This window comes from Sapajus apella, unplaced genomic scaffold, assembly GCF_009761245.1.
Source record: "Sapajus apella isolate SASKATOON/1434 unplaced genomic scaffold, GSC_monkey_1.0 scaffold68, whole genome shotgun sequence".
Classification (NCBI taxonomy): domain Eukaryota; kingdom Metazoa; phylum Chordata; class Mammalia; order Primates; family Cebidae; genus Sapajus; species Sapajus apella.
This window is the reverse complement of record NW_022437008.1, coordinates 5,520,113-5,537,048: the sequence shown is the minus strand read 5'-3', so window position 1 is coordinate 5,537,048 and position 16,936 is coordinate 5,520,113. Positions and strand designations below refer to the sequence as shown.

Below are 16,936 nucleotides of genomic sequence, written 5' to 3'. Positions count from 1 at the left end.
TTTTTTTTTTTTTTTTTTTTTTTTTTTTTTTTTTTGACAGAGTCTTGCTCTGCTGCCCAGGCTGGAGTGCAGGGGTGTGATCTTGGTCCCTCCCTGCAACCTGCGCCTCCCAGTTCAAGCGATTATCCTGCCTCAGTCTCCTGAGTAGCTGGGACTCCAGGCGCCCACCACCCACGCCTGGCTAATTTTTGTGTTTTTAGTAGAGACGGCGTTTCGCCATGTTGTCCAGGCTGGTCTCGAACTCCTGACCCCAGGTGATCGGCCCGCCTCAGCCTCCCAAAGTGCTGGGATTACAGGCATGAGCCACCGCACCCAGCCTGGCTGGCTATTTTATTTTACTACTTATTTTGAGACGGAGTCTCCCTCTGTCAGGGAGTGTAGCTCCAATGCTGGACTTTCCTTACAGCAAGATTCGAGTCCCAGCAATGCCCGGACCCGCTGCGTGACCTGAGATGAGCTTCACCTCTCTGGCCCTCAGAGGTTAACCTGGCATAGTAATCGCCTCCTTCATGGGATTATTTAGATTTCAACAAGTGATGAGTGTGATCTCAGCTCACTGCAACCTCCAACTCCCTGGTCCAAGCGATTCTCTTGCCTCAGCCTCTGAGGAGCTGGGACTACAGGCACGTGCCACCACGCCCAGCTAATTTTTGTATTTTTAGTAGAGAGAGGGTTTCACCATGTTGGCCAGGATGGTCTCGATCTCCTGACCTCGTGATCTGCCCGCCTCAGCCTCCCAAAGTGTTGGTATTACAGGCAAGAGCCACCGCGTTCGACCTATTTTATTTATTTTTATTTATTTATTAAAGACATGGTCTCACTGTGTCACCAAGGCTGCCATGCAGTGGCATGATTATAGCTCACTTTAGCCCCAACCTCCTTGGCTCAAGCGATCCTACTACCGCCTGGGCCTCCCAAAGCGCTGGGATTATGGGCATGAGCCACCATGCCTGGATTTGGCTAGCTCTTACGGGCCTCACAGCCAATCAGGTGTGGTGGCAGCCTACACATCCCCTTCACACTTCACAGATTGTAGAGGGTTGAGAGAAAGGTGACAGAGTTTGCAAATGGGAGCTATTCAGGGTGGAAAATTAGAAGCAAGAAAGGCAGGTCAGGCATGGTGGCTCATGGTTGTAGTCCCAGAATTTTTGGAGGCTCAGGCAGGAGGATTGTTTGAGCCCAGGATTCGAGGCTGCAGCGAGCTGTGATTGCACCATTGCACTCCAGCACCGGCAACAGAAGGAGACCTTGTTCACAAAATAAAAACGAAATATTTTTTTTAGAAAAAGAAGAAGGAAGGCCGGGCGCTGTGGCTCAAGCCTGTAATCCCAGCACTTTGGGAGGCCGAGGCGGGTGGATCACGAGGTCAAGAGATCGAGACCATCCTGGTCAACATGGTGAAACCCCGTCTCTACTAAAAATACAAAAAATTAGCTGGGCATGGTGGCGCGTGCCTGTAGTCCCAGCTACTTGGGAGCCTGAGGCAGGGGAATCGCTTGAACCCGGGAGGCGGAGGTTGCAGTGAGTCGAGATCACACCACTGCACTCCAGCCTGGCGACAGAGTGAGACTTCGTCTCAAAAAAAAAAAAAAAAAAAAAAGACAGTGGTACTCCTGAGCACCCGCTGAGGGGGCCTGTTCAGGTGGAGGATGAGGGTCCAGTGTCTTCCTGGAGAGAGTGGGGAAGGACAGACTCCGCTGCCGATCAACTCTGGGCCGGCTGGAAGTCAATGAAATCTCAGCCTAAGAAGCCTGAAGCCTAAGTCCATGGACCAATAAGACTCAAGGCCCTGCCCCATCACAGCCAATCAGCTGCGTGTCCGCGCGGGAGTGGCGCTGTCCTAGGTGCCTCCCAGGCTGCCCCGCGCGCGCAGCGGGCCTGAGCTGCAGAGTGCGGCCCGAGCAGCAGCCAATCAGCGTCCGCCTCAGGATCCAGGCGTGATCACATGCTGGGGCCTCGCGCCCCTGGCCTCGCTCCACTCCCCACTTTTAACGGCCATTTGGGCTTGAGCCGTCCTGAGTGTGCGTGAGGCTGAAAGGGAAGAAGGAGCGGGCTGGGCGGGTGAGTGCCATGGTTTTTCTTACTTTACTCCTTTGGGCTTGGGCCGGACCCAGGGAAAGCTGGGGTGTGGGGGCTTGAGTGGCCGCGGTGAGGACTGGGAAGTGCGGGTTAAGGGCTTTAGCCCTTGGGGCTTTCCTCTGCCTTCCAGAGGCTGGAAATGCGGCCTCCTGGCCAACTTTAGGCCTAGGATTGGCAGAGGCCAAGCCAGCTTGCCTTCCGAGTTGGTCCATGGCCCCCGAGGCCAACCTGAGTTGGAAGGGTGTTGCGGAAGTTGGAGGCCCTTAGCTCTGCATGGGGTGATTGGCCCTGAGGTATGGCCTCTGGACAATGAGAGGTTATCAGAGGTCTCTGGACTGAGCCTCGAGCCAGCGACTGAAAGGAGAGGCCTGTGGCTCTCCAAAGGTTGTGTAGGGGCTGGGCACGGTGGCTCATGCCTGTAATCCCAGCACTTTGGGAGGCCGAGGCAGGCAGATCATTTGAGGTCAGGAGTTTGAGACCAGCCTGGCCAACAATGGAGAAACCTAGTCTCTATTAAAAATACAAAATTAGCTGGGCATCGTGGCGCATGCCTGAAATCCCAGCTACTCCGGAGGCTAAGGAGGAGAATCGCTTGAACCCGGGAGATGGAGGTTGCAGTGACCCGAGATTGCACCATTGCACTCCAGCCTGGGCAACAAGAGCAAAACTCCATCTAAAAAAAAAAAAGAAAAAAAGATCAAAAAAGAAAAAGGCCATTCACTGTGAATGGTTGCAGCTGAACCTGTTTTCTGACTTCTAGTCTACTTCTTTTTCCAGTTAATCCACAAAAGGTGTGCTATGAGAGGGGAGTCTCTATGATCTAGATTCAGCTCACCTGGGCATGATTATATCTGGTTCTTGGGTCATATAGAGCACAGATTTAAGGGAAAAAGGGAACTAATTCACTCCTTGTGGTGTCTCTTTTCTGGAAGTCTTGGATGTACGTAACTAGAAAGAGTGAACATCTTTAAAGTTTATGTAAGATTTGGATAATCACTCTTAATCTATGTAAAATGCTGTGGGGAATTTAACCACCCTCAGTGTGGAAAGAGATGGGTTCATGGGAAGAGTTGTGAGTTCACAGAACTTTTCTAAATTGAATCTTATTCAACTTGGCTTGTGAAGAGGACTTGATATTTAAAATAAGTGAAATAGAGGGATAATTTTTTCACAAAACAAATGATCATCCCTCTCATTGGCCTATTCTAATGGTTTGATTTTAATTACAATATTTAAGGAGAATTGGTATTTGTGTTGCTGTGTTGGCATTCTTACATCAAGCTGGGTTGTGCCTGAAGAAATTCATGATACAAGGATTTCTGGGAAGCTCTGACTTTTCACCCAGGCTGTGCCCCAAGCCCCTTGCACATTTACTCATCAATGTCCCATTGGTTGAGCCTATCAGTAAGAATAAGAAATATCAGACTTCAGGCTGGGCACGGTGGCACATGCCTGTAATCCCTGCACTCTGGGAGGCCAAGGTGGGCAGATATCAAGGTCAGGAGTTCAAGACCAGCCTGGCCAGCATGGTGAAACCCACCCCCCCTTTTTTTTTTTTGAGACAGAGCCTTGCTCTGTCGCCCATACTGAAGTGCAGTGGGACAATCTCGGCTCATTGCAGCCTCCGCCTCCTGGGTTCAAGTGATTCTTCTGCCTCAGCCTCCCGAGTAGCTGGGACTATAGGCACACGCCACCACACCCGGCTAAGTTTTGTATTTTTAGTAGAGATGGGGTTTCACCATATTGGCCAGGCTTGTCTCGAACTCCAGACCTTGTGATCCACCCACCTTGGCCTCCCAAAGTGCTGGGATTACAGGTGTGAGTCACCACACCCAGCCAAAACCCTGTCTCTACTAAAAACACAAAAAATTAGCCAGGTGTGGTGGTGCAAACTTGTAATCCCAGCTACTCAGGAGGCTGAGGCAGGAGAATCACTTGAACCCAGGAGGTGGAGGTTGCAGTGACCCGAGATTGTACCACTGCACTCCAGCCTGGGTGACAGAGCGGGACTCTGTATCACAAAAAAAAAAAAAAATCAGATTTCAAATTTTATCCAGTAATAGGAGTATTAGGCTGGGCACAGTGGCTCATGCCTGTAATCCCAGCACTTTGGGAGGCCCAGGTGGGTGGATCACCTGACATCAGGAGTTCGAGACCACTCTGGCCAACATGGTAAAACTCCATCTCTACTAAAAATACAAAAACTTAGCCAGGCGTGGTGGCAGGTGCCTGTAATCCCAGCTACTTGGGAGGCTGAGGCAGAAGAATCACTTGAACCTAGGAGGTGGAGGTTGCAGTTACCTGAGATGGCACCATTGCACTCCAGCCTGGGCAACAAGAGTGAAATTCTGTCTCAAAAAAAAAAAAAAAGTAATGAATATTAAAAAGGACTGAGAGGCAGATATCATATATTCTTTTCTCACACACTGCCCTTCCAATCATGCCCTACCTAATCTCTTCCCACTCTACCCTCTGGCAGGACACAGGCTTGTGTCCACATAACCCGTTGTTTCCTTGCTCTTCCCAGAGCGACAACTGCAGATGATTCCTACCAAGTCAGCCCAGGAAGAGAAAAGTGGGGAAGGCTTTTGAGTCTAGGGAGGGGGAGAATTTTTAAAAACAGCATCAGGACTGGGCACAGTGGCTCACGGCTGTAATCCCAGCACTTCGGGAGGCTGAGGCAGGAGAATCACTTAAATCCAGGAGGCAGAGATTCAGTGAGCTGAGATCACGCCACTGCATTCCAGCCTTTGTGACAGAGTGAGACTCCATCTCAAAAAAATGAAAAATAAAGAACAGCAACAACATGCCAGGAGAGGTGGCTCATGCCTGTAATCCCAGCAGTGGATCATCTGAGGCTAGGAGTTCGAGACCAGCCTGGCCAACATGGTAAAACCCCATCTCTACTAAAAATACAATAATTAGCCGGGTGTGATGGTGTGTGCCTATAATTCCAGCTAGTTGGGAGGCTGCGACACAAGAATCACTTGAACCCAGAGGCAGAGGTTGCAGTGAGCTACGATGGTGACACTGTACTCCAGCTTGGGTGACAGAACATGATTCTGCTTCATAAAGCAAACAAAACAATGACAACATCAGAACAGCACCAGCAGTGTCCCTACTCTTCCAAGTCAAAGTGCTGTCTGCTTCTGCCATTTGTGCAGGATGGCTTGGGTTACACTGTCAAGAACGAAGGGAGAGGGTAGAGAAGGGCTGAGTGTCATCAGCGTAGGGGCTGCAGTGCAGAAGGCCCTGGAGATAACTCTAAGGAGGTCATCTCTAAGGGGATATCCTTAGGTGTGGTTCCCCATTATTGAGGCTTTTGTTTACTGAAAGGGGAGTCCCCTTGCCCCTCCCCGCTTTAAGGTTCCCCGAAAGCCCACTGATGCTCCCTGGGTACTACATTTGGCTTACACAGGATGCTGCCTTTTGAGCAATCTCCAACTCTCTCGATCAAAGAGCAAACCAGTGGGGGACCTGAGTCACAGGCGCATGACATGGGGCTGGGAAGCCAGGAGGCCAAACTCAGATGGGTGACAATGTAATTGTCCAAACCCCTATACCCTTCCTCTATCCTGGGGGCTGGTCCCTCAGGGCTTTCCACACTTCTTCCTTGTCTTGAGGGACTCTATTTCTGTGTTGGAGGAAGGGTGTTTCCCTCTGTGCGTACATATCAGAGGGATTGATGCTTTGTGTCTTTTATATGGGTGTCTAACAAGTCCCTGGGTGTGGTGGTGTGAGGAATTAGAAAGCTTAGAAATGGAAAATACTTAACGTTCAGAGTAGCAGATGAACACGGCTCTCACATTTGCATTTTCCCTTTCATTCTGACTCATCTTCCCCTCTCACCACCCTGTTGCCCCTCCACCAGCCTCACCCATTGACACACCCTGTCTGATCTAGGAAGGGTTAACACCCGCCCACACCCATGCTAGAATAAGAGGGAAGGTGTGGTGGGCCTGGAGAGTGGGAGGTTGCTCTCAACATTTGGGGGTCCTGGAGCCAAAGGGAGAAATGGGAGTCAGAGACAATATTTGGGTCTAGGAGGGGACCAGGACCGTTAGATCCTCCTCCCTTAAGAGAAGCCTATGGGGAACCAGAGCAGCCCACCAGTGCCTGACTTGTTTATCTTCCATCATTTGCTGCGTGTATGATATGCCAGGCACATATCATCAGTGCTTTATCTGCTGGAAACGGTGGCTCATGCCTGTAATCCCAACGCTTTGGGAGGCCAAGGCAGGAGGATCATTTGAGCTGAAGAGTTCAAGAGCAGCCTGGGTAACATAGTGAGACCCCTGTCTCTACCAAAAATTAAAAATTAGCTAGGCATGGTGGCTCAAACCTGTAGTCCCAGCTACTCAGGAGGTGGAGGTGGGAGGATCATGTGAGCCCAGGAAGCCAAGGCTGCAGTGGGCCGTGATCCTACCACTGGGCAACAGATTAAGACCCCATCTCAAAATAAATGTGTCATCAACATTTGCTGGATAAATGAAAATTCTGCTATAGCATCGGGGCTAACAGAATAATGACAAACAGAAAAAGAAACTTGAGCCTCTCAGACCTCATCCCTTCCCTAGATATTAAAGAGTGCTAAAGTGTGAAAAGAGGGGAAACCTCCGGGGACCTTGACCCCTTGGGCAGGAAGTGAAAGAAACCCAAGTCCTGATTTCAGAGAAATGACATTTGTCATCTGCCCAAGAAAAGGAGGTTTTCACTTCGAAGACCACCACAGGTCCTTCCTGGGGTTGCCCCTTTCAGAGCTTGATGGGAGGATCTGAGTCACTCACACACGCAGCCCCCTAGGTGACAGGGGTCATTCCGAACCAGCAAATGAGGCTTCCCCGTACCAAGTCAGGGAGAGGGTGGAGGCCACCTTCTGGCTCCTCCACCCTATTCTTGGGATCCAAATGTTTCAGTCCTTTTTCCTTCTGGGGTAGCAGAAACAGCTGTGCGCTCTACTGTCATCTCTAAGAAACCACTACACCACTGAATGTTACTGTGTGCTTACAAACCATGCTCATATTCGTCATGTCACTTCATCTTCACCCCCACCTCCAAATGAGATAAGCAGAGATTATCCCTAGTTCATGCATGGTGTTACTGAGGACCAGAGAAGTGACCTGCCCAATATGACTCAACTAGTAAATGGCAGAGATGAAATTCAAAGGCAGGTCTGATGATTCCAAGGTCCCTGCTGCCACAGTTGCACTTCTTTGACTCTAGGAGTTCACAAACGAAGTGAGGAGACAGGAGGCTAGAGGTAGAATGCGTGCATTCTGGAAGCAGAGGGGGTGGTCTCTCCTGCAGGCAGAAGGCAGAGGCAGGGTTAGAAAACCCCACCCCCTCGGGGGGATGTTGGCAGACTGATACTTGGGACATCCAATGGAGGCCTGTGAGGTCAGGGGCGGGGCTAGCTCCAGGGGGGCCCCAGGAGCCCCAACAGCAGTTCAGAGCATGCGGTGTCCTGGAGCAAGTAAGCGGTGAGTGATGGCTTCTCCCCACCTGAGGCTTTCTTCCCATCACAACTCTCTTTCTGTCCCCTCCCTGACAACCTGGAGCCCTCTCCCTGCGGTGTCCAAATGTAGCCCTCCCTCCCACAAGGGCCCCTGCTCAGGGAGCCTGCCCCTAGGACTCTGCCTGCTGGATGCTAAGACATTTGGGTTCTGATTCTCTTGGTATCTGGGTTCCCAGCTCTCTTCTTAAAAGCCAATGCGGTGGCTTTGATGTGTGAGAAACTCCTGCCTTGTTGGGTGTGGTCTTCCTATTCTTCACTTTTTGTCTAATGAAAACAAATTAAACCATCTCCTTATCCGAATCTTGAGCGGAAACAGCCTCCCTATCTCCAGGTCCCACATCCCTTCCTCCCATTTCCCCAGGGGTCCATTCTCTAAAACCTCTCTCCATCATTGGAGGGTCCTCTCCTGTGGCTTCTGCACCTGTTTTCCTCATTCTCTGGATGGGAATGTCTGGTTCCTTCCCTGAGGATGTGTTCTAGAAGCTTCAGCTTCAGGGTGATGATTGCCAGATGCCTTAGCGCCTTTGCTCCTGCAGCCAGGTTCCCTATCATGCTGCTCTTTGCCTTTCCGGTGCGATGGGCTTGTGGGGGAGGACCCACTAGCTCTCTAAGCTCTCCTGTGACACTGTGTCATGCCCCATCCCTTAGTGCCAGGGTTGGCTGGGTTTTGTGGTAATCCTCTTCTCTGGAATGAGGAAAGCCTGGCTTGCACAGAGTTGTTTCCCTGCGGAGGGGGTTGGAGAAGCAGAAGTGGCAGTATCTGCTATCTTTTACGTCAGAGACCGCTAACTGGCAGACGTCCCGTATGCCTGTCTTAAACCCACTACTAGATATTTCTGTTAACTGCCTGGACCTTGCTCTGTAAGTCCTGAATTTGGTCTAATTTCCATTCTCTCGCCACCATGCCTACCCATTATGATTCTGGATAAGCTCCAATCCTCTCTTGGGTTACTCGATTTGCTCACTCAGGACAGAGGGCTCTGATCTAGGACCACCAACTCACACTCTCTCCCCTCACATCCACAGGCTTGAGATGAGATGTTCCTCCCTCCCCTTTCAACCATGGACCTCACACTGTGGCCTTTCTCTTAGAGCCTCTGAGACTGGTTCCCAAGCAAGGCACAATGCCCCTGCCCCCCATAAGACTGCCCAGCCCCTATGGCTCTGATCGGCTGGTACAGCTAGCAGCCAGGCTCCGGCCAGCACTATGTGATACCCTGATCACTGTAGGGAGCCAGGAGTTCCCCGCCCACAGTCTGGTGCTAGCAGGTGTCAGCCAGCAGCTGGGCCGCAGGGGCCAGTGGGCTCTGGGAGAAGGCATCGGCACTTCCACCTTTGCCCAGCTCCTGCACTTTGTGTATGGGGAGAGTGTAGAGCTACGGCCTGAGGAGCTAGGACCTCTTGAGGAGGCAGCCAGGGCCTTGGGGGTACAGTCCCTGGAAGAGGCATGCCGAAGGGCTCGAGGAGACAGGGCTAAAGAGCCAGATCCAGGCCTGAAGAAACACCAGGAGGAACCAGAGAAACCCTCACGGAATCCTGAGAGAGAACTGGGGGACCAGAAGCAGAAACCAGAGAAGGCTTCTCGAACTGGTGGGAGAGAACAGACATTGCACAAGCAGATGCCACCAAGAGGCAGCCCCGAGAAGGCAGGAACAACGCAGGAGGCTCAGGGGGAGCAGACTAGGTCAAAGGAGAACCACCTCCAAGCCCCTGTTGGCCACAGGGGAGCAGATGGGAAGCAAGGAGTGCTCATGTGGGTGAGGGAGAATCCAGGGACCTCCGAGGAAAGTCTATGGGAGCTCCCTGGCCCCTTTCCCCTAGCAGACTTCCCCCAAACCAGCATCACCCGCAGGCCATGGTGGGCTGAGGCCCCTTGGCTGGTGGAGGGCCAGCCTGCCTTGTGGAGCATCCTGCTGGTGCCGCCTAGATATGGCACTCCCTTCTCCCACAGCGCCCCCACCACTGGAGCCTGGCAGGAGGTCTGGCAGGACCACAGGTGAGTGGAGGGCCTAGTGCTCTCTCTCCAGGCTGGGAGGGTGTGGCCTAGGAGGGGCAGCTCAGGTGGGTGGAAGGGCACCTGATCACTTCTGCACGGTTCCTGAGCTGGGGATGGGACAAGCTACTACCACAGGGCATGCCAAAGCCCAGCCCCTGGGAGGTCTTGGGACACCCCCTCTTCAGCAAGGGGTCAGGTTCCCAGGTTTAGCCAAGGCTGTAACTCTTCCCCACCCCATCCCAGGATCCCACTGTCCCTAAATGCCCCCAAAGGGCTCTGGAGCCAGAACCAGTTGGCCTCCTCCAGCCCCACCCCAGGTAAGCCCCGAGCTGTCCTGCATACACCTGCAAAATGGTCTCTTCTCTGGGGTGGGGCCCAGGAGTCCAGCCTGAGCAGGGCCCCCATCTACCTCCCTGTGTTCCCTCTAGGTTCCCTCCCCCAGGGCCCCACACAGCTCAGCCCTGGGGAGATGGAAGAGTCTGATCAGGGGCACACAGGTGAGTCGGGCAGGGGAACTCGTGCTTCTGCCCCACTGTAGCCCTTGATTTCTTGCCTGAATGGTACAGTTGAGTTGGCGCTGGGGCCCTGGCCCTGCCCTCCTTTGCCTTCTCTGTCCCCACAGGTGTACTTGCAACCTGTAGAGGTCATGAGGGCAAGGCAGGCTGCCCACCTCGCCCACACCTTCCCCCGGCCCCTCCTGCTCGATCTCGGCCCTATGCGTGCTCTGTCTGTGGAAAGAGGTTTTCACTCAAGCATCAGATGGAGACGCACTACCGAGTCCACACAGGTATGGGCGCCCTGCCCTGTGTGAACTGTCGGCTTTCTTTCCAACTCCGCTCCGGAGTCTCCCTCTGCGTGCCCAGTTCCAGCGCAGTCCCCTCTCCCCGTGGCCCCATGTACCCCCTAGCTTGGCCAGCTTTTGCCCCCTTCTTCCTTCACCGGCCTCCTCTTCTCCCCTAGGAGAGAAGCCCTTCTCCTGTAGCCTTTGTCCTCAGCGCTCCCGGGACTTCTCGGCCATGACGAAGCACCTGCGGACGCACGGGGCTGCTCCGTACCGCTGCCCCCTGTGCGGGGCCGGCTGTCCCAGCCTGGCCTCCATGCAAGCGCACATGCGCGGCCACTCGCCCAACCAACTCCCGCCCGGATGGACCATCCGCTCCACCTTCCTTTACTCCTCCACGAGACCGTCCCGGCCCTCGACCTCTCTCTGTTGTCCCCCTTCCTCCACCACCTAGCGGGGTGTCGGTAGCGTCTTAGCCAAGAGTCCAATTAAAGAACGAAAAGCCGGCCGGCTCGGCTTCTGACCTGGCACCGCTGCTACAGCGGCCTAGCAAATTCCGCCCCAAAAAGGGCGCCGAGTGCCCTCTCCCGGACGATCGCGGGTCGCAGAAGCCCAGGCCAGCGAGCCCTACAGAGTGAGGGCACTGAAGTGTGCAGGAGCGAAGCTTAACAGTAGGAGGATTGTCGATCACATCAGCATAATAAAGAGTTTCCTGTGTTCTCCCTTCAGGACTAGAAAGCCGAGTTTAGTCTGTGCACACCTCCGCCCACGCCCCTTGTCCTGTAGCGGCCCCTGGTGGTCCAACGGAGTAGACACTTCCTCCATCCCCAAGGCGCCCCGTTCTCCCCGGGAGGCAGCCGGCCGCGAGGGCTCGGTGTCCGGGTACACCTCGCGGCAGGTCCTGAGCTGGTGGGGGTTGTGCGACCGCAAGTCACTCGCCCCTTCCACTGCAATCCACGGCGTGAGGAGTCTGATCTGGGCGCGCTCGCCCCAGGGTGGGAGAGAAACGCGTGCTCCGACCTTGCTCTCAGGCACCCGCTTACTCTCCTGGAGCACAGTGACCCCGAGACCGCGGCCTCTCAGGCGTCTTCCCTCTACGCCGTGCCAAACCGCCGGGGAGTCGCGCCTGGAACCGAGACTAACTGCTTTCCACCGCTCCTTCTCCAGCCCACGCCTCCAGCAGCTGCGAACTGCATTTCCCAGGGCCTCGGGATACCAGGGCCCGAGCCCGCGGCACCCTGGGAGTGGTAGTCCATGCGGGCCGCCGGCCTAGCCAAGAACAATGGGAGGAGCCTGCGGCGAGGACCACACCTCCCGGAGGCCCGGCAACCCGCTTTCCGGGTCCTGGCCGGGAACCTCCGCAGTCCCTGCTCTCGCGCCCTGGCTGCCGGAGGAAGAAGTGAGGCGTCCGGACTACATTTCCCGGAGGCCCCCGCGGCTCGCCCCTCTGCGGCCGCGACGCGGGGTCTGCGCTCCCCAGGCGCGGTCCGAGGGCGCCGGCCGGCCGCGGACTCCCGCTCCCGTGGTGCCCCGCGCGTGGCCGGCCCGGCCCCCGGCCCCCGGCCCCCGGTGGCCCAGCGGCGGCGCTGGTTGTTGTCGTGCGCCGCGGCCGCCCAGCCCCGCCCCCGCTCTCTCCCCTCCCCCCGCCCCTGCGCACGGGCCGCCCCTCCCCCCGCCTCCCCGGCCCCTCTCACGGTGCCAAGATGGCGGCGGCGGCGGGCGGCGGCAGTTGCCCCGGGCCTGGCTCCGCGCGGGGCCGCTTCCCAGGCCGGCCGCGGGGCGCCTGCGGGGGCGGGGGCCGTGGCGGACGGGGCAACGGAGCCGAAAGAGTGCGGGTAGCTCTGCGGCGCGGCGGTGGCGCGACGGGGCCGGGCGGAGCCGAGCCCGGGGAGGACACGGCCCTGCTCCGTTTGCTGGGGCTCCGCCGGGGCCTGCGCCGGCTCCGCCGCCTGTGGGCCGGCCCGCGGGTCCAGCGGGGCCGGGGCCGGGGTAGGGGCCGGGGCTGGGGCTCGAGCCGGGGCTGCTTGCTGGAAGAGGAGAGCAGTGACGGGGAATCCGACGAGGAGGTGAGGCGGTCGGAGGCGTCCCCGGCGCCGGGTGGGGCGGAGGCCGGGGCTTCCAGGGGTCTGGGTTGCCCTGGGGGCGGCGTGGGCAGGCCGGGTTCTCAGGGTTCCTTTGGAGAGACGAGGCACGGAGGGAGGGAGGCTGCATGTAGCTTCCGGGGAAAAGGGCCTCTGGAAGTGGGTAGAGAAGCCCCGGCTGCAGCCGGGCACTCGCGCCCGATGCCGGTCCTGTTGAAGTGTCTTGGGCCGATGCTTTTCGGCAGCTGGCAAAGCTAGGGCAGTGGAGGTTTGGGCGAGGAGGCAGTGGGTAATGCATCTCCAGCCAGTGGTGGTTGACAGCGGCAGCGTGGCCTTGGCGAACGCACTGGAGCTGTCTGGGCTCTTACCTGTGGGCCGGCCCGCGGGGCCTGGCAACCTCCTGGTTTCTCCAGGGCCCACTTCCTCTTGGCATCTCAGGTGGAGTGGTGGAGGGCATCCTCTTCGGGCTCAGGTTGAACAGGAGTGGGATGAAGGCTGGGACTGGAACTGGGCACTCTGGCAGGTCAGAGCTCAGCTTAGGATGTCTCCCCAGCCTTTTAGAATAGGTAGGAAGGTGGGGGTTGCGTTACCCAGCACGGTTAATAACCACCTGAGGGCTGGCAGTGGAGCCTGTGCAAAAGGCATCTGATGCTCTCCCTGCCCCTCCACTTGCGGACCCCTGTTCCCAGTTTAATTCAGAAAGAAGTCGTGCCCCGAAAGGGTGTCTGTGGAGGTCCTGCTTTGGCCTGAGTTGGAATCTGAGTTAGGGGCCTGCTGTTTTCAAGAGGAGACCCTGTCGTCTTCCCTCCTGGGCCAGTGAACCACGACTTTGGCTGTACTGGTGTGGTCTGGCACTGGGGATGGGGTTGGAAATACCTGGCGCCTGCAGCCCTAGGGAGAGACCCTGTCTTTTACTCCCCTTGACCTTTGAGCCTTTTTCAATCTTTTAAAATAAGAATGGGTATGCTAAGTGGGAACTGGGGATATTCCTCGATACCTGAGGTGGACCAGGGGCTTTGGCACTGACTGCTGTTTCTCCCCTCCACCCCTGGACCCCTAAATCAGGAGTTTCAGGGTTTTCATTCAGATGAAGATGTGGCCCCCAGTTCCCTGCGCTCTGCGCTCCGATCCCAGCGAGGTGAGTGACGGGGGAACTCCACCTCTGTAGCGTCACAGGAATTTATCCTCACCCTTCATGTCAGCTCTTCCCTGTTCAGCTAGTCTCCGTCAGTTGCCGAGTGTGTTCTGTGTTCAGAGTCCAAGCTAGGCTGGGCAGTGGGGGAAACACACAAGCAAGACTTAGTCCCTGCCCTCCTGGAGCGCCTTCCTTGGTCTGCAGGGCTGGCTTGATCCATCTCCCCACACCTATTCTCCTTTTAGGTCGAGCGCCCCGAGGTCGGGGTCGCAAGCATAAGACGACCCCCCTTCCTCCTCCTCGCCTAGCAGATGTGGCTCCTACCCCCCCAAAGACCCCTGCCCGGAAACGGGGTGAGGAAGGCACAGAACGGATGGTGCAGGCACTGACTGAACTTCTCCGGCGGGCCCAGGCACCCCCAGCACCCCGGAGCCGGACGTGTGAGCCCTCCACCCCCCGCCGGTCTCGGGGACGGCCCCCAGGACGGTCAGCAGGTCCCTGCAGGAGGAAGCAACAAGCAGTAATGTTGGCGGAAGCAGCTGTGACAATCCCCAAACCTGAGCCCCCACCTCCTGTGGTTCCAGTGAAACACCAAACTGGCAGCTGGAAGTGCAAGGAGGGGCCTGGCCCAGGACCTGGGACCCCCAAGCGTGGAGGACAGTCAGGCCGCGGAGGCCGTGGAGGCAGGGGCCGAGGCCGAGGTGGGCTCCCCTTTGTGATCAAGTTTGTTTCAAGGGCCAAAAAAGTGAAGATGGGACAATTGTCTTTGGGACTCGAATCGGGTCAGGGTCAAGGTCAACATGAGGAAAGTTGGCAGGATGCCCCCCAAAGAAGAGTTGGATCTGGACAGGGAGGGAGCCCTTGCTGGAAAAAGCAGGAGCAGAAACCAGATGAGGAGGAAGAGGAGAAGAAAGAAGAGGAAAAAGACAAGGAGGGAAAAGAGAAGGAAGAAAGAGCTGTAGCTGGGGAGATGATGCCAGCCATGGACAAGGAAGAGGCAAAGCTGCCACCGCCACCTCCGACTCCTCCAGCCCCTTCACCTCCTCCACCCCTCCCACCCCCCTTGATATCTCCTCTACCCTCACCCCCACTCTGCCCTCCACCACCACCCCCAGTGTCTCCACCACCCCTGCCATCCCCTCCACAGCCTCCTCCCCAAGAGGAGCAGGAAGAATCCCCTCCTCCTGTGGTCCCAGCTACCTGCTCCAGGAAGAGGGGCCGGCCTCCTCTGACTCCTAGCCAGCGGGCGGAGCGGGAAGCTGCTCGCGCAGGGCCAGAGGGCACCTCTCCTCCCACTCCAACCCCCAGCACCGCCACGGGAGGCCCTCCAGAGGACAGTCCCACCGTGGCCCCCAAAAGCACCACCTTCCTGAAGAATATCCGGCAGTTTATTATGCCTGTGGTGAGTGCCCGCTCCTCCCGTGTCATCAAGACACCCCGGCGATTTATGGATGAAGACCCCCCCAAACCCCCAAAGGTGGAGGTCTCACCTGTCTTGCGACCTCCCATCGCCACCTCCCCACTTGCTCCCCAGGAACCAGCACCAGCCCCCTCTCCACCACGTGCCCCAACTCCTCCATCTACCCCAGTCCCTCTCCCTGAGAAGAGACGGTCCATCCTAAGGGAACCCACATTTCGCTGGACCTCACTGACCCGGGAGCTGCCCCCTCCTCCCCCAGCACCCCCACCTGCCCCGGTCCCTTCCCCACCCCCTGTTCCTGCCACCACCTCCCGGAGGCCCCTACTCCTTCGGGCCCCTCAGTTTACCCCAAGCGAAGCCCACCTGAAGATCTACGAATCGGTGCTTACTCCTCCTCCTCTTGGGGCTCCTGAAGCCCCTGAGCCAGAGCCTCCTCCCGCTGATGACTCTCCAGCTGAGCCTGAGCCTCGGGCAGTGGGCCGAACCAACCACCTCAGCCTGCCTCGATTCGCCCCTGTGGTCACCACTCCTGTTAAGCCCGAGGTGTCCCCTCATGGGGCCCCAGCTCTGAGCAACGGGCCACAACCTCAGGCTCAGCTACTGCAGCCCCTGCAGGCCTTGCAAACCCAGCTCCTGCCCCAGGCACTACCGCCACTGCAGTCACAGCCACAGTTGCAGCCACCACCGTCACCACAGCAGATGCCTCCCTTGGAAAAAGCTCGCATTTCTGGCCTGGGTTCCTTGCCGTTGTCTGGGGTAGAGGAGAAAATGTTCAGCCTCCTCAAGAGAGCCAAAGTGCAGCTATTCAAGATTGACCAGCAGCAGCAGCAGAAAGTGGCAGCTTCCATGCCGGTGAGTATGGTGCCTGGGCCCAGCTGCACACCCATTCATCCAGCATCCATTGTCTGCAGCCCCCTAATCTCCCACCTCCCTGGACACTTTCCAGCATTGTGGGGAACCCTCAGAACCAGCGTTTCCCTGATCCCCCACCTTCCTGTGTTCCTCCCCAGCCCCAATCCTTCCCTGTGCTAGTTCCCTATCCCTGTCTTCTTTTTTTTTTTTTTTTTTTTTTTTTTTTTTTTGAGATGGAATCTCGCTCTGTTGTCCAGGCTAGAGTGCAGTGGTGTGATCTTGGCTCACTGCAACCTTCGCCTCCTGGAGTTCAAGCGATTCTCCGGCCTCAGTAGTTGGGACTATAGGCGCCCGCCACCGCACTCGGCTGATTTTTGTATTTTTAGGAGAGATGGGGTTTCTCCATATTAGCAAGGCTGATCTCGAACTTCTGACCTTGTGATCTGCCCGCCTTGGCCTCCCAAAGTGCTGGGATTACAGGCATGAGCCACCACGCCCTGCCCCTTGTCCCTATCTTTCTTCACAATCTAGCCCCTGACCCTGTTCATTCCCTGCCAGCTGAGCCCTGGAGGGCAGATGGAGGAGGTGGTCGGGGCTGTCAAGCAGATCTCTGACAGAGGCCCCATCCGGTCAGAAGATGAGTCGGTGGAAGCTAAGAGAGAGCGGCCCTCGGTATGCATCGGGACTAGGGCTCTGAGGAAGGCTAGCAGGAGGAGCGGGGCTGTGGGAGCAAAAGCAGCAGCCACCCACACACATTCCCAATGTCTCTCCCAGGGTCCCGAGTCCCCTGTGCAAGGTCCCCGAATTAAACATGTCTGCCGTCATGCTGCTGTGGCCCTGGGTCAGGCCCGGGCCATGGTGCCTGAAGATGTCCCTCGCCTCAGTGCCCTCCCTCTCCGGGATCGGCAGGACCTCGCCACAGAGGGTAGGTGGGGAGACTGGACCGCCATGTCAGGTTTGGGGATGACTCTACACTTGGGTGACATGCACCAAGAGCCTAGGAGAGAGGGAGCCAAGTCAGGCGCTGGGGGTTAGGTGGCAAGTGGGCTGGAGCACTAGGTCCTACAGCAGCTTCGT

General features: G+C 56.7%; 2 protein-coding genes and 1 long non-coding RNA gene across 7 annotated transcripts in view; 2 read left to right on the top strand and 1 right to left on the bottom strand.

Annotated features, from left to right (window-relative positions):
• The first annotated feature begins 1,824 nt into the window (after positions 1 to 1,824).
• On the top strand, positions 1,825 to 11,099 carry ZBTB32 (zinc finger and BTB domain containing 32). 3 transcript variants are annotated; one of them, XM_032249506.1, is made up of 6 exons: positions 1,825 to 2,061; positions 8,621 to 9,590; positions 9,834 to 9,907; positions 10,019 to 10,087; positions 10,213 to 10,377; positions 10,551 to 11,099. In XM_032249506.1, exons 2-6 carry the CDS (start codon positions 8,719 to 8,721, stop codon positions 10,823 to 10,825), a joined length of 1,455 nt encoding a protein of 484 aa, XP_032105397.1. In that variant the 5' UTR covers positions 1,825 to 2,061; positions 8,621 to 8,718; the 3' UTR covers positions 10,826 to 11,099. The 3 variants fall into 3 exon arrangements, with proteins under 3 accessions (XP_032105397.1, XP_032105399.1, XP_032105398.1); XM_032249507.1 differs by lacking the exon at positions 1,825 to 2,061 and adding an exon at positions 7,472 to 7,559; XM_032249508.1 differs by lacking the exons at positions 8,621 to 9,590; positions 9,834 to 9,907 and having other exon boundaries at positions 1,826 to 2,061.
• LOC116530959 lies at positions 7,073 to 12,004 on the bottom strand. The gene is made up of 2 exons (XR_004260184.1): positions 11,260 to 12,004; positions 7,073 to 7,858 (listed from the first exon to the last, which is right to left on the bottom strand). It is a non-coding gene; the product is annotated as an uncharacterized LOC116530959 (long non-coding RNA).
• Positions 12,005 to 12,059: 55 nt separating this feature from the next.
• Positions 12,060 to 16,936, top strand: part of KMT2B (lysine methyltransferase 2B) — a 21,343-nt gene continuing 16,466 nt past the window's right edge. The window contains exons 1-5 of one of the 3 annotated variants that reach the window (XM_032249473.1): positions 12,060 to 12,437; positions 13,518 to 13,590; positions 13,899 to 15,859; positions 16,418 to 16,531; positions 16,634 to 16,784. In XM_032249473.1, the coding sequence (XP_032105364.1) occupies positions 12,075 to 12,437; positions 13,518 to 13,590; positions 13,899 to 15,859; positions 16,418 to 16,531; positions 16,634 to 16,784 (2,662 nt within the window). In that variant the 5' untranslated portion in view covers positions 12,060 to 12,074. Of the gene's footprint in view, positions 12,438 to 13,517; positions 13,591 to 13,832; positions 15,860 to 16,417; positions 16,532 to 16,633; positions 16,785 to 16,936 lie in introns of all 3 variants that reach the window. The other 2 variants (XM_032249472.1, XM_032249474.1) reach the window with 2 other exon arrangements.

What these genes read in the sequence shown, in the direction of transcription:
- ZBTB32 (XM_032249506.1), top strand. Translation starts at nt 8,719, where the DNA reads ATGCCCCTGCCCCCCATAAGACTGCCCAGCCCCTATGGCTCTGATCGG. An exon ending in GAGGTCTGGCAGGACCACAG is followed by an intron (nt 9,591 to 9,833) that starts GTGAGTGGAGGG and finishes ACCCCATCCCAG; the next exon opens with GATCCCACTGTCCCTAAATG. An exon ending in CTCCTCCAGCCCCACCCCAG is followed by an intron (nt 9,908 to 10,018) that starts GTAAGCCCCGAG and finishes TGTTCCCTCTAG; the next exon opens with GTTCCCTCCCCCAGGGCCCC.